Source organism: Brassica napus, chromosome A4 (genome assembly GCF_020379485.1).
Source record: "Brassica napus cultivar Da-Ae chromosome A4, Da-Ae, whole genome shotgun sequence".
NCBI lineage: Eukaryota > Viridiplantae > Streptophyta > Magnoliopsida > Brassicales > Brassicaceae > Brassica > Brassica napus.
Window position 1 is genome coordinate 10,568,338 of NC_063437.1, and position 13,255 is coordinate 10,581,592.

General features: G+C 33.7%; 1 protein-coding gene across 1 annotated transcript; it reads left to right on the forward strand.

The window, feature by feature from the left end:
• The first annotated feature begins 6,499 nt into the window (after window positions 1-6,499).
• Window positions 6,500-9,598, forward strand: LOC111213407 (uridine/cytidine kinase UKL1, chloroplastic). The gene is made up of 14 exons (XM_022715158.2): window positions 6,500-6,849; window positions 7,067-7,158; window positions 7,240-7,309; window positions 7,385-7,503; window positions 7,588-7,684; window positions 7,787-7,866; window positions 8,012-8,206; window positions 8,274-8,357; window positions 8,438-8,498; window positions 8,600-8,660; window positions 8,744-8,837; window positions 8,931-9,003; window positions 9,091-9,173; window positions 9,250-9,598. The coding sequence occupies exons 1-14, from the start codon at window positions 6,663-6,665 to the stop codon at window positions 9,394-9,396; spliced, it is 1,443 nt and encodes a 480-aa protein (XP_022570879.2). The 5' UTR covers window positions 6,500-6,662; the 3' UTR covers window positions 9,397-9,598.
• Window positions 9,599-13,255: the final 3,657 nt, after the last annotated feature.

Consider the following 13,255-nt stretch of genomic DNA (forward strand, 5'->3'; position numbering starts at 1 on the left):
TTAATTAATTACAATTCTGATGCTTATCTAACCAAAACGATATTTATATATTGACCATTATTAATATTGTACGAATATTAACTAAATCGCTTGTATTAAAGGGAGATAACATTTTCCTATATTACATCAAATTGCATCAAATTATAAAATTAATAATATAATATTATGTACAAATAAAAAAATACATCATTTCATAACATTAATTTTATGCCAATTATAAAATAAAAAATGTAAATTCACATTAACGTTCAGTGTTCGGTGTTGTTCCAGTTTTTTTTTCATTTGGTTCCAGTTTAGTTGTGTGAGTCAGTTTTTCAGTTTAAGAGATATATGAACTGTCTGTATAGTTATTTATGAATACATATTTGGTTTCAGTTTGGTTATGTTGCTTCTTGGTTTGGTATGGATAACAATGTTAGGAATTTGATAAAATTTTAAGTTCAGTTCGATTATCTTTTTCGGATTATTTTAATAATTTTGAAAAAAATCACACTTTAAGAATTTTTGATAATTTTAAAAGTAAAAATAATAACTTATTAATTTGTTAAGCATTACAAGTATAATTATATAAATATTTCCAATCAATGATGTGGTAAATAAATTATTAAAATAAAGGACTTAGTTGTAAGATTTTTTTTCTTGTTGTATGTGGGCTTGTTATTTAATTTTCAAACTAGATTTTTCACCCGCACATCCGTGCGGATAGATTTTTATTTTATAAATATATAACTAATACCATTACGAAACTTTAAAAGATATTTACATTTTAATGTTATATATTGTGTAAATCTATAATGTTATTGGTTATGTTTCTTATTTGATATTATTAATGTATAATGATTTATTTTATATATTTTACTTTATTATTAATTGTTATTATATATTAATATATTTTCGAGTTTAGTAAAATAAATTCATAGTATGAAATAAAAAAAATTGAGAATCTCCTTCATTTTTTCTAATTTTTACAGACTAAATACAATACATTTTAAAATTTTATTTAGTTATACTATAAAACTGATATTTTCTTAGCATAATTTATATTTCTATGTTATTTATTTTAGTATATTGTGAGATTTTATAAGTAAATACATTATAATAATACTATATTATTAATTATGAAATCAATCGCTGCATTAATTTAAAAATATTTTAAAATTTTATTAAGATTTTGTTAGTTTTTTTAACATATTTTGTTATAAGTAAAAATAAAATTTAAATTCATAGTTAAAATTTATTTATTAATATCTATATAATTTATAAGATTTTTTAGAAATGTTATATATTAAATAGATTAACTTAAGTAGTCAAATAGATGTAATTGATGAAATAGACCTAATATGATTTTTTATGGTATTTCTTTTAATAAAATAGATATATTCTATTATAAAATTTGAAAAATAGTATATACTTTTATTTTATTTTGTTTCATAATAAAATTTTATTTAAATGAATGTATAATAGTATATATTATTAATTATGAAATTAATCAATGGTATTAATTTAAATAAAATATTTTAATTTTTTAGAAAGATTTTGTTAGATTTTTTCTCAACATTTTGTTATAACTAAAAATAAAATTTAAATTTACAGTTAAAATTGATTTATTATTAATATCTTTATATATTGAATAGATTAATATAAATAAATAAATAAATGTAATTAATGGAATGAACCTAAATAAGGTTTTTATGACTTTTTTATGGTAGATAAAAATGTACTTCTCTTTTAACAGATAAGATTTATAATATCTACACCTATATTTGACTTTGTTTAATTTTATTTGTAAGGTTTCAATTTTGAAAGATATGATATTTTCTATGTTGCTTTCGTTTTGGTTGAGAAAGTTGTTAGTTGTGATGTATATATAGTAGAATTGTTTCAAAAAAAAAAGAATATCTTTGTCAAAGGTATAATCGATGGAATATACCTACATGATTATAAATTTTGTAAACGAACTGAATTAAGATATTTTTAAAATTTGTTGTTAATGAAAATTTGGAATATATGTTGCACTATGGGTGATTTCAAAGCATTATATTCGTTTATAGCTGTGATTTAAAAACGAACTATATTTTGTTTGTTTGTATTTGGGTTAAGTAAATATGAAAATATACCGATTTTAGTTATTTTATTGTTTGTCAGTTGTTACAAATTTCGTTAAATCTTGGAGTCAATATAGGGGGGATACCAAATTTCGTTGGATTGTCATTATAGGTGCATGATTCTCAGTCACGAATTTTGGTTAGGAAGGAAATATATAATATTTCATTATATTTAGATATTTAGTTAAAATTTGGAGTGAATGTAGGGATTATATATCAGTCATTAAAGTTTTTAAATTGGATATAGTAATTTGTTATTGTATAAACTCATAGTAATTTGTTCAAATATATACATATATTATTTTAGGGTTTAGGGCTTCGTTAGATTGGTCTAAGGGTTGTGTATATGACTTCTTGTTTGATGAATTATACATACTGAATGAATATATTAGTGATGAATCATATTTGTTTCGTTTTTCAAAGTGATTTAGAAGAAAACCAAATAATATTTGTGATGCAGCATCATGATACCTTCATTGCCAAGGAACTATTTTCATATGTCGGCATTTTTTAGGTTTCATTTTATTTTGTTAATTTTCTTTTATTAGATTTCCTATTTTCAAGAGAGTTAGGTTATTATAAATCGTCTCTTAAGACCTATATAATGTGTTGTAAGTTGGCTTTGATATTCAATTTTTGGAAAATAATAAACTAGAGTTTTCTCTAAAGTTTTGCATTGATTTGATGACATAATACGAGAGCCTTGCATCGATTTTGATTCAATTTATCGATTCAAGAAGTAAGGTCTCTAGAGATTTAACCTAAACCCTTAGATTTGAGCTGAGTTAGCGTTGATACGCTGCGCCAGGTTGGTATCAGAGCTCTGCTACGTTTCTTGTTAATCATACCTGATGGCAAGAACTCGTCGAGCACCGTTACATACTAAAGCAGAAATCACACGCGACGCCATTGCTGAGCTTCAAGCCCAGATGGCAACGATCACCACCGCCATTCAAGCTCTTAATGTTCAACGACCACCATCACCAGTTCGTGACAACGTTGAACAACAAGACAAGAACAAAGATGATGAAGACGACGAAGCAAACCAGTTTGCAGCAGTCGATGATAATCCCTTCGCCCCTCTCCGTAATAACCGTGCACTTGCACGTGATGATGGTCAAGAAATGAATGATGGTTTTCACTGGGAAGCAGATTTCAAAACAGAGATACCAGAGTTTCATGGTAATTCATCAGCTGAAGAATTACTCGATTGGATAGTCACAGTAGAAGAGATTCTGGAGTTCAAAAGGGCACAGATGGAGCGTTGTGCACCGGTTCTGACAATGCATTTTCGCGGAAGAGCAGTAGCATAGTAGACACAATTGAAGACAACTCGAGCTCCTCTCGGAAAACCAAAAATTCTCGCTTGGAAAAAATTGAAGTCGAAGCTCAAGAAGACATTCTTACCATACACCAATGATCAGCTCATGTTCCAACGTCAACATAATATTTGTCAGCGAACTCGCTCTGTTGCTGAATATTCCACCGATTTGTTTTTGCTTCTTACACGGGTTGATCTTCAGAATTCTGAACGACAATTGGTTGCTCGATTCACTGCCGGTCTTTGTCAAGAAATACAGCACATTATCAACTTGTCTAATCCGTTAACGTTATCAGAAGCTCACCAGCAAGCTCTCACCATTTAAACGCAAACCATAAGCAATTTTTCTTGGTCTGCATCTCACTCAACCCGTCCATCTCTGCAACAAAATGCAAACCGCACTGATACGGCACTACCGCAGCAAACTGAGACTGCCTCGTGCCTTTTACGGACATTACACCTCCTAGGAAATCTTGACTTCGGTGTTTTGCTTGCGGCGAGGTCAGTCACCGCCAGTCCAATTGTCCAAAGAGAAATCACAAGGGTAGTCTACTTGATACTGCTGGCAGTGACGTAGAGGTAATCTATGATGAGGAAATAACCAACCCCGGTGACGAAATCGTAGACATTGTCGCAGACAGTGACCGTGCTTGATGGTTTGGCGGGTTTGCCTTGCTCCACGGCACATGGTGTTGCTGATGATTTTGTTGACAACATTCATAAGGTTCATGTGCAGGTTGTCACCAATCTCGAGTCGTCCTCGTCAAAATACAAAGCTACGTTGGATTCTCATTGCCGTCGTGTTATCTTCGAAGCAGGTGATCAAGTTTTGGCATTTCTCACTAAAGATTCGATGCCGGCTCATGCTTACAACAAACTCAAGGCAAAGAAGATAGGTCCTCTCACAGTCTTGGAGCGAATTAATGACAATGCGTATCGCCTACAACTTCCAGAAAAGATCACCACCTCTGATCTCTTCAATGTCCGCTATCGTTCACGTTTTGTTCCACCGGATCCGGTCCCTGATTCGAGGTTGAATCCTTCTAACCCTGAGGGACTTGATGCAGCATCATGATACCTTCTCCACGAGGGAACTATTTTCATATGTCAACTTTTTTTAGGTTTCATTTTCTTTTGTTGATTTCCTTTTATTAGATTTCCTATTTTTAAGAGAGTTAGGATATTATAAACCATCTCATAAGACCTATATAAAGTGTTGTAAGTTGACTTTGATATTCAGTCTTTGGAAGATAATAAACTAGATTTTCTCTAAAGCTTTGCATTGATTTGATTCTGTCATAAATACGAGAGCCTTGCATCGATTTTGATTCAGTTCATCGATTCAAAACGTCATGTCTCTAGAGATTTAACTTAAATCCCTAGATTTGAGCTGAGTTACCGTTGATATGCTGCACCAGTTTGTGTGAGTTTCCATTATGAAAAATTGGGGCTTTGTTATACATGTTTAAAAGTTCGCCGAGGGGTGTATCATATACATGATGTTGCTCAAATAGCAGTTGAATTATTATGATTAGTTTGTCCTACAAAGTTGATAGTCAAAACAAACAGTTGATGTTTCTACAGGTTTATGAAGACCAAGTAAGGAGAATGATCTGCATCGTCGTGTTTAGTTGCCGTAACTCCTTTGTATTAAATGAGTTATGTAATCATTTTATTATATACGGATTCTAATATTTCGATAATAGTTAAGTGTGATTAATAGTTGTAATTTGTAAAGGTTGTGAATAAAATTTAGGTGGTATATATTTTTTTTGTGTCGAGTAGGGTTGTATAACTAAAAGTCTGATTGATTTAAACGCATCGGTACGGGAGTTTGCGGAAACGGGTAGTTGCGATTTCGAGCATTTTTAAGTGTTTTATATAACTGGCAAAACATTTGAAAATTATTGCGTTTGCGAGTCATTTTTGACTGGTTTACTCACAAATGCAAAATTAATAAATAAAAAGTTATTTAATAGACAAAAAGTTAATTAAAATGATAATATTAAAACCCAATAATAAATATAAAAATTATATTCATAAATCATATTATTATAATAAATATAAAATCATAGTATTAAACTTATATATATATATGTATTTATATTATCTCAAATTTTAAAACTTATTTAAAATTATTTTTTTCTATTTATATATTTTTTCAGAAAAAGAAAAAAAATATTTTACCCTCTCGCAACCGTCCGCAACCGCAAACGTTAGCTGTAATCAGCTTTTGATTTTTAGAGGTTTGGAGTGGTGTAATGTGGTTTGTAGTGCTTTTTTTTTATGATTGTAGTAAAACGCCAACAAACGCAAAAGCTGCGAGTGGTAGCGGAAAAACCAGTCAGACCGTAAATGTTAGGTGTGATTAATAGTTTTCTTTTAACGCTGATTTATTATGATATTACATTTATGAGAAAAATTACATAGACAATCGACAACCAACAATACTACCTACCTTATGAAGATCTACAGTTAACTGCATTATCTGAGTCGTCCTATAAAGATCTATTCCTGACCAGATTTACTTGTAACATGTTGAAGCTTCCTTGTAAACCTTTCTTTTTGTAGTCTGCATAAATCGTTCTTCTCCGAGACTTGAAACTGTAATTTTCTGTAATCTCTGCAGTAAATTACGTAGTCAGGGGTTCGAACCCATAATGATCTTTTTAGTTAGACGATTTTACTCTTAATGAAATGTTTCTTTTTACTCGTCTTAACCATGATGAGTGATTACACAAAAATTATATCCCAAATAAGAGTAGGAGCAAATCCATAAAACAGATCATGTTTTGACTGTATTGATTGACTGTACTGATTATTAGATTTTGTTTGAAAATTTTATACGCCATAAAATTTATTTTTTGAAAGGTTCATATAGTAAAGATCTTAATATTAATCTCTTTAATTCATTTCTTACTTGATTAATTAATTTGATTATCACCTATATAGCTGGCTATATCTTCTCACAATATCTTTTCTAATGAAAAAATAATATTAAAAAAAAAAGAGGGAACTAATATCAGTTTTCTTTAAAGTTTAGCGTATTTATAAATTATATATTAAAATAAAAAAGAAAAACAGAAGCAAGGGGAGTGTGAGACAAAAGGGTCCCTTGCGTTGAACAGAATCGTTGTCACTCGTTCCAGTCCTCACAACGCTTTGATTCTTCGCCGGCAAAAAGAAAAAAAACTCAAACCCAAATTTTAGAACCATTAGTGATTCATCGGAAACCAATGCCGGAGAATTCTTCGTCGGTAGACTACGCCATGGAGAAGGCGTCGGGTCCCCACTTCTCAGGCCTCCGCTTCGACAGCCTTCTCTCTTCTTCTCCACCCAATCCCTCCGTCTCTTCCCCGTCCCACCTCCCTTCTGCTGTTTCGTCCTCTTCTTCCCCTGCTCCCAAACAGCCCTTCGTTATCGGTAATTGATACACACTCTCTAGAGAAGCCTTTTCGTTACTTTATTTGATTTTATTTTTATGGTTTAGGTTTAATCTCTTGATTTTGAGATTTTTTAAGGGTTTTGGTGGTAGAAGCTATTACAGAAACAGAACTAATGTGGTTCCGACAAGATTAGCGAGTTTCTGCATGAAGATCATTTTTATTTTTATTTTTTAAAATTGTGTGAATGTATTTAGGAGTTTCTGGTGGTACGGCTTCTGGTAAGACAACAGTGTGCGACATGATAATCCAGAAACTTCATGACCAGCGTGTTGTTCTTATTAACCAGGTTCTGATTCTCAGATTGATGACATCATCATCATCATCATCATATACCATTTTTTGGAATTGATGTTCTTTTTTTGTATAGGATTCGTTTTACCGTGGTTTGACAACCGAAGAGCTGCAGCGTGTGCAAGAGTACAACTTTGATCATCCAGGTCTAAATATCTTTTAACTTCATTGACGTTAATATAGCTCATGGCAGCATTATGCTAATCTATCATCATCTGCAGATGCCTTTGACACCGAGCAGCTTTTGCATTGTGCTGAGACTCTCAAGAGCGGCCAACCTTATCAAGTTCCAATCTATGACTTTAAGACCCATCAGCGTAGAACTGATGCTTTCCGCCAGGTTCCCTACTTAAACTTTACCGGCATATCTTCAAATTTCATGTATAAAGTTTTGATCTTAACATCTGTTGGGACCCTGTATCAGGTGAATGCTTCTGATGTTATAATCTTAGAAGGGATTCTAGTTTTCCATGACCCACGTGTTCGGAATCTTATGAACATGAAGATCTTCGTTGACACAGGTTAATGACCAAATCATACCTTCAGTATTGTCATCTGCACTGTCTTTTTTCAAACCTTATTTCTCCCTCTAATTCTCATCTTACGCTGTTGACTGGCGTCAGATGCTGATGTGAGGCTTGCTCGCAGACTCAGACGTGACCTAGTTGAGAGGGGAAGGGATGTCGACTCTGTGCTCGAGCAGGTTTCTCTTTCTTTCTTTCTATTTTATTGTCTAGGATTTGAACGGGTTCCTAGTTTGTTAGCTGCTTTGATTAATGTCTATGAAGGCTCTCGTGAACATGTCTTTATGTCTGACTCTGAGGATGTTATGTTCGTTCATTTTACAGTATGCAAAGTTCGTGAAGCCGGCGTTTGATGACTTTGTGCTTCCCTCTAAGAAATATGCTGACGTGATCATTCCTCGAGGAGGGGACAATCACGTTGCTGTTGATTTGATTACCCAACACATCCACACAAAACTCGGGCAGCATGATCTCTGCAAAATCTACCCAAATGTTTATGTCATCCAATCAACATTTCAGGTTATCTTCTCTCTTGCTCTCTTTGATGCTTATCAATGGTCTAATCATAAGATCATGATGATTGCAGATAAGAGGCATGCATACACTTATCAGGGAGAAGGACATATCAAAGCATGATTTTGTGTTTTATTCAGACCGACTCATTCGTCTTGTATTTCTCTGTTTCATGTCTTTCCCTTTTAACGCTACTCAGCTTTCTTAGTTTTACCAACTTATCGGTTTTTATTGCAGGTGGTGGAGCATGGTCTTGGTCATTTGCCCTTCACTGAGAAACAAGTAGTTACTCCAACAGGTATGAGTGTAGAGTGCGTGACTTTATACACTGGCTTAGACAATTAGTAGTGGAGTTAGCTTATTCATTTGGTTTAATTTTCTTATATTTTTCCACATCAGGAGCTGTGTACACTGGAGTTGATTTCTGCAAGAAACTTTGTGGGATCTCTATTATTCGAAGGTGAGCCTTGAAAGGTTATCTCTTCCAACTATGTAATATATATGATTAAATGATGTTGCCTAAAATTTATCTTGCTTCGTTAGTGGTGAAAGCATGGAAAATGCATTACGCGCTTGCTGCAAAGGGATTAAGTTAGGGAAGATTCTTATCCACCGTCATGGAGATGATGGAAAACAGGTCTGCTCATATATATATATTTCATGTTCTAAAGTATAATCTCTTTTTCGTTAAAAAGAATTTTTAAAGTTTCTCATATCATATGAATCGCAGCTTATATATGAGAAGCTTCCTCAAGACATCTCTGAACGTCATGTCCTGCTTTTAGATCCTGTCTTAGCTACAGGTACTTTGTCTCTTTTAAGTTCAATTTTTGATGGATTTTTTTTGCTACTCTGAACCCTATCTTCACGATTGTTGATTCTTCTTGAAGGTAACTCTGCTAATCAAGCCATTGAACTACTCATTCAGAAAGGAGTTCCTGAATCTCACATCATCTTCCTCAACCTTATCTCGGTTAGTGTTGAAGCTAAAGCTCTTTGCTTCTCTCTCTCTATCTACTAATTATTATTATAACATTGTTTTTTGACAGGCACCAGAAGGAATTCATTGTGTCTGCAAACGGTTTCCGGCATTGAAGATAGTGACATCTGAAATAGACCAGTGTCTGAACCAAGAGTTCCGAGTTATACCAGGTTTAGGCGAGTTTGGTGATCGTTACTTCGGCACTGATGAGTAAAACCATTAGCCACCACTAAAACACTGTGACGGAATGGAGCAATAAAGGACGCGTCAGTGTCGAAATAGCTTAGACAGTAGTTGTAGTTGCATGTCCCTTCACAGAGCTTCTTAGTTCTTAATTCTTCTGCATTATATTTCCTCCACTTGTGATTTACGAAAGCTCTTATTGCTTACTTCAAATTATTCTTGAAACACATTGATTTCTGATTTTTCTTTTAAATTACCAAATTTCCGACTTAAAAAAATGACTGCGATCAGAAATAGGGATTTGCTGAACCAAACAGAAATTTCAAAATAAAAAAAAATCATAACCAAAATTTTCTGATTTTTGGTTGCCGGTAACTTCTATGACATCTCCAGAGTAGTTAGTCATAGTTAGTTCATGACGATCTCCTCAAGCTTGCAATTGACATTGACATTACACGCTAGACACGGAAAGGTAAAGGAGATAGGTGAAGCAAACCTGACGGCGAGCCACCGGAAGCTCGCAAACCCCGGAAAGAAGAGAACCACCTCGGTCCGAAAACACCAGCGATAGACATCCCGAAAAAGACGGGTTGCAATAACGACACATTCTAGCTTCAAAAAAACGTTGAGGTCCTGCAAAAAAAGATGAGACTTAACCTGCCAAAACACCTAAAGGGCTACTTGACACTGGGATGGTCAACCCACAGCCACCAGGTCTCCTCGCCATTAGCAACCGGCAGACTCAAACACAGCCACCGAACGACTGCAAAAACTTTCTTTGTCCATTTATTATTAACCGCAATAGCATCTTATAGTGTGTTTGGAAAAGTCTGGTTAAAATAATAAGATTATTTTTGCTAATAATATTTTCATGTTCTTTTCAAGAGACTTGAGTTTGGATAAATCGACAAATAAGTGAAGAGCAAATGTGAATGGTATCATATTGCTGAATAAATGGACAAAAATAACATTTGTAAAATTTTGTTTCCAATTTTTTGTACTCTAGTGGTAAAAAGTCTACACTTTGTCGAGGAAGAGAAGCGTGTAGATGCAATGGCTATGTCAAAGTCGAAGTCATGTTCATCTACTCGTCGTCCGATGGCAGCTGGAGATGATGGAACTCGATTTGGAAGGAGGAGTCTTGTGGTTTGGACTTGTGCCGCCCTAAATACCTCACGAGTCTCCCTCTAGTCCTTGGGAACATGTTCTCCTCGTCGTCGGCGATATTCATCTCCTCCGCCTTGGAATCCTCTATCTTCACGGCGTCTCCTCCTCCTCTTTAGATTTCAAAGTCGAAATCATATTCTCCATGAGGCGTTTCACTTCCGCCAGGGAGATGTTCATCTCCTCGTCTGAGTCACTACTACTGGTAAATGATTCCTCCTCCTCTGATTTGAATTGCTTCTTCTGCCTCCTCCGCCTCAAATGCCTCATTAACCTCTCTCTCCGCCTTCGAAGCATATTCATCCCAGCCTCCTCCTCCCTCTTCTTCGTGCCTCCATCGTTTCTGTTGATGACCGGATCCATCTTATCCCGACTGTTATCCTCCATTAAGCGTATATAATTCTCTCGGATCTTATCCAAGTACGCTTGGAATTGACTTGAATCAATTGCTCCAGTACTCCTGCCCCGAAAAAAAATTTATCAGATACTCATCTTGGATTAGAAAATAGATAAATCTTTAATCAAATCCAAAAAATTATTAAAAAAGACCACGGAACCAACAGAAATTTGCATATTTACAATCCAATCAGAACCATTTCACGGACCATCCAGACCCGATCTATAAAATTCAGATCTTTTTCTTCGTAACTTTCGAAAACTTTGTACAACTTGGTGTAGTTGTAAATCTTGGTGTAACTGTACAGCTTATAAGACTGCGACTAATATAGACTGTATCAATTACAAAGTTATTCTAAATTGAACTAAGTCGCACTTTTTGATTTGCAAAGTTCAACTAGTTTTAATTGTATCTTTTACATTTGCATTATGTTTTCTTATGGAGACAGTGTTGTTAATGATATATTTATTGAAGTTAAAATAAATAAAAATTACTTTATAGAGAAAAACTAGAGACATTATATTATATGAAATGTATTTTCCATAAATCTAGTAAAAGTAGATAAAAAGTACATGCCATAACTCATAAACACACAACTAATCTTCAATTGGTCAGTGGCCAGCGGTCAAGTGAATATCAATGCAGAAGTCCCAAGCTGCACATTGCCAAAAACAAGGATTGCATGTCCACCGTGTTCTAGATCCATCTAAGGAGACTACAAACACCGGTTCTATTACTGCAGAGCACTAACAATCATGTGAGACGTTGGGATTTATTCTTTCCAGTAGAGACATAAACACCTCAGGTTTTTTCGTAACCTCAATGGCCTGAGGATATGGAAGTCGTGATCATGTAATTCATCCGATCAACAAATTTATGACTAAAGCTAGGATAGTTGTGAACAAATCCTCTAGCATCAACACTAAACGCTAAGTTCAGCATTCCATCTACATACTTGGCCCACAACAATCCTCTCTCACCAGCAAGACATATTTTTTCCCTTCCTTCATCAAGTAAATGGAGGACGAAGAACTCATACATAACCCGGATGTAGATGGCCTCTAGATTACCGGCTTGGTAGCACCTAAGCCTGAATGTCCTTAAAGCATTAGCCTCATCAATCCAGTCATTCAAGTTAAAGAGATCTGCAGATCGGTAGTAGTATTCTTCTCTACCAATTTGATTGAACCCAGAGAAAGCAGTTCTTGCACTACCGAAGTCCCGGAGATGGCTTGTTGTTACCTTTGAGAGAATCTTATGAAGCATGGAAGGAAGGAGAGAAGCCAAGTTAAAGTTCGACATGGAGAGATATTTGTTTAATCAAGTAAATGGAGAGATTTTCGTTTTACTTATTTGGAGAAGGTGATAAACCCTTTTATAATGGGGATGATCCTCTAACCGAATACACGTAGTATGGAAGTTCAACTAACGTGTAGAGAAAAGTATAAACTGAGTATTTATTACCCCCACTTAAGGGTGATTTGATAGACGCCTCGAGAAGACACGAGTTCAGAAGACATGACTTCTCAGTGCACATGGGTTGGATTTGAAACTTTGAAAAACTCTAATCGATAAAGCTATATAATTGTGTATAAGTAAGTGAAAGTAACTGATTTAGATTATCTAAATTCATGAAACTAAGCACAATTTTAAAAATTGAGATTGTCTCAATATATGAGATATTATATTGTTATAATTTGCTAGAAATAGCATCCGAAATAATAAATGAAAATGCTAATATTTTGTAATTTTATTTCATGTTATTTTATTCTCGATTTATTACCCCAACTATTCAACAAGTTGTAACTCTTCCATTTAAGGGGAGACGGCGCGACGAGACACGAGTTCAGAAGATACGACTTCTCTCTCCTACAGTCGCATCTCTTGGAATTGGAACTGGAACTTTGTATAACTTTAACTTATTAAGATATAACAATGCATAAGTAAGTAAAACTAAGAGATTTAGACTGTCTAAATTTATGAAACTAAGAAAAATGTAACAATTTAGATTGTATAAATATTTGAAACTATGTAAAACTTAACGAAATTTAGATAGTACTCTCTCTATTCTTTATAGATCCATTTTTTAGAAAAAAAAATTGTTTTAAAAAGATACATTTTTTACTTTTTCAAAACATTAATTAATAAAAAATTGAACTTTTCAAAAAATAAAATTGTGTTTAATAAAATTTCATTGGTTAAAAATTATTGGGAATAATTAATTAAGGAAAACAATGTATTGGAAAATACAATTTTAAATATTTTCTTAATAAGTGTGAAAAAACTATAACATGGATCTTTAAGGAACGGAGGGAGTATATTTTTATAT

What these genes read in the sequence shown, in the direction of transcription:
- LOC111213407 (XM_022715158.2), top strand. Translation starts at nt 6,663, where the DNA reads ATGCCGGAGAATTCTTCGTCGGTAGACTACGCCATGGAGAAGGCGTCG. An exon ending in GGGATCTCTATTATTCGAAG is followed by an intron (nt 8,661 to 8,743) that starts GTGAGCCTTGAA and finishes TTGCTTCGTTAG; the next exon opens with TGGTGAAAGCATGGAAAATG. An exon ending in ATGGAGATGATGGAAAACAG is followed by an intron (nt 8,838 to 8,930) that starts GTCTGCTCATAT and finishes TATGAATCGCAG; the next exon opens with CTTATATATGAGAAGCTTCC.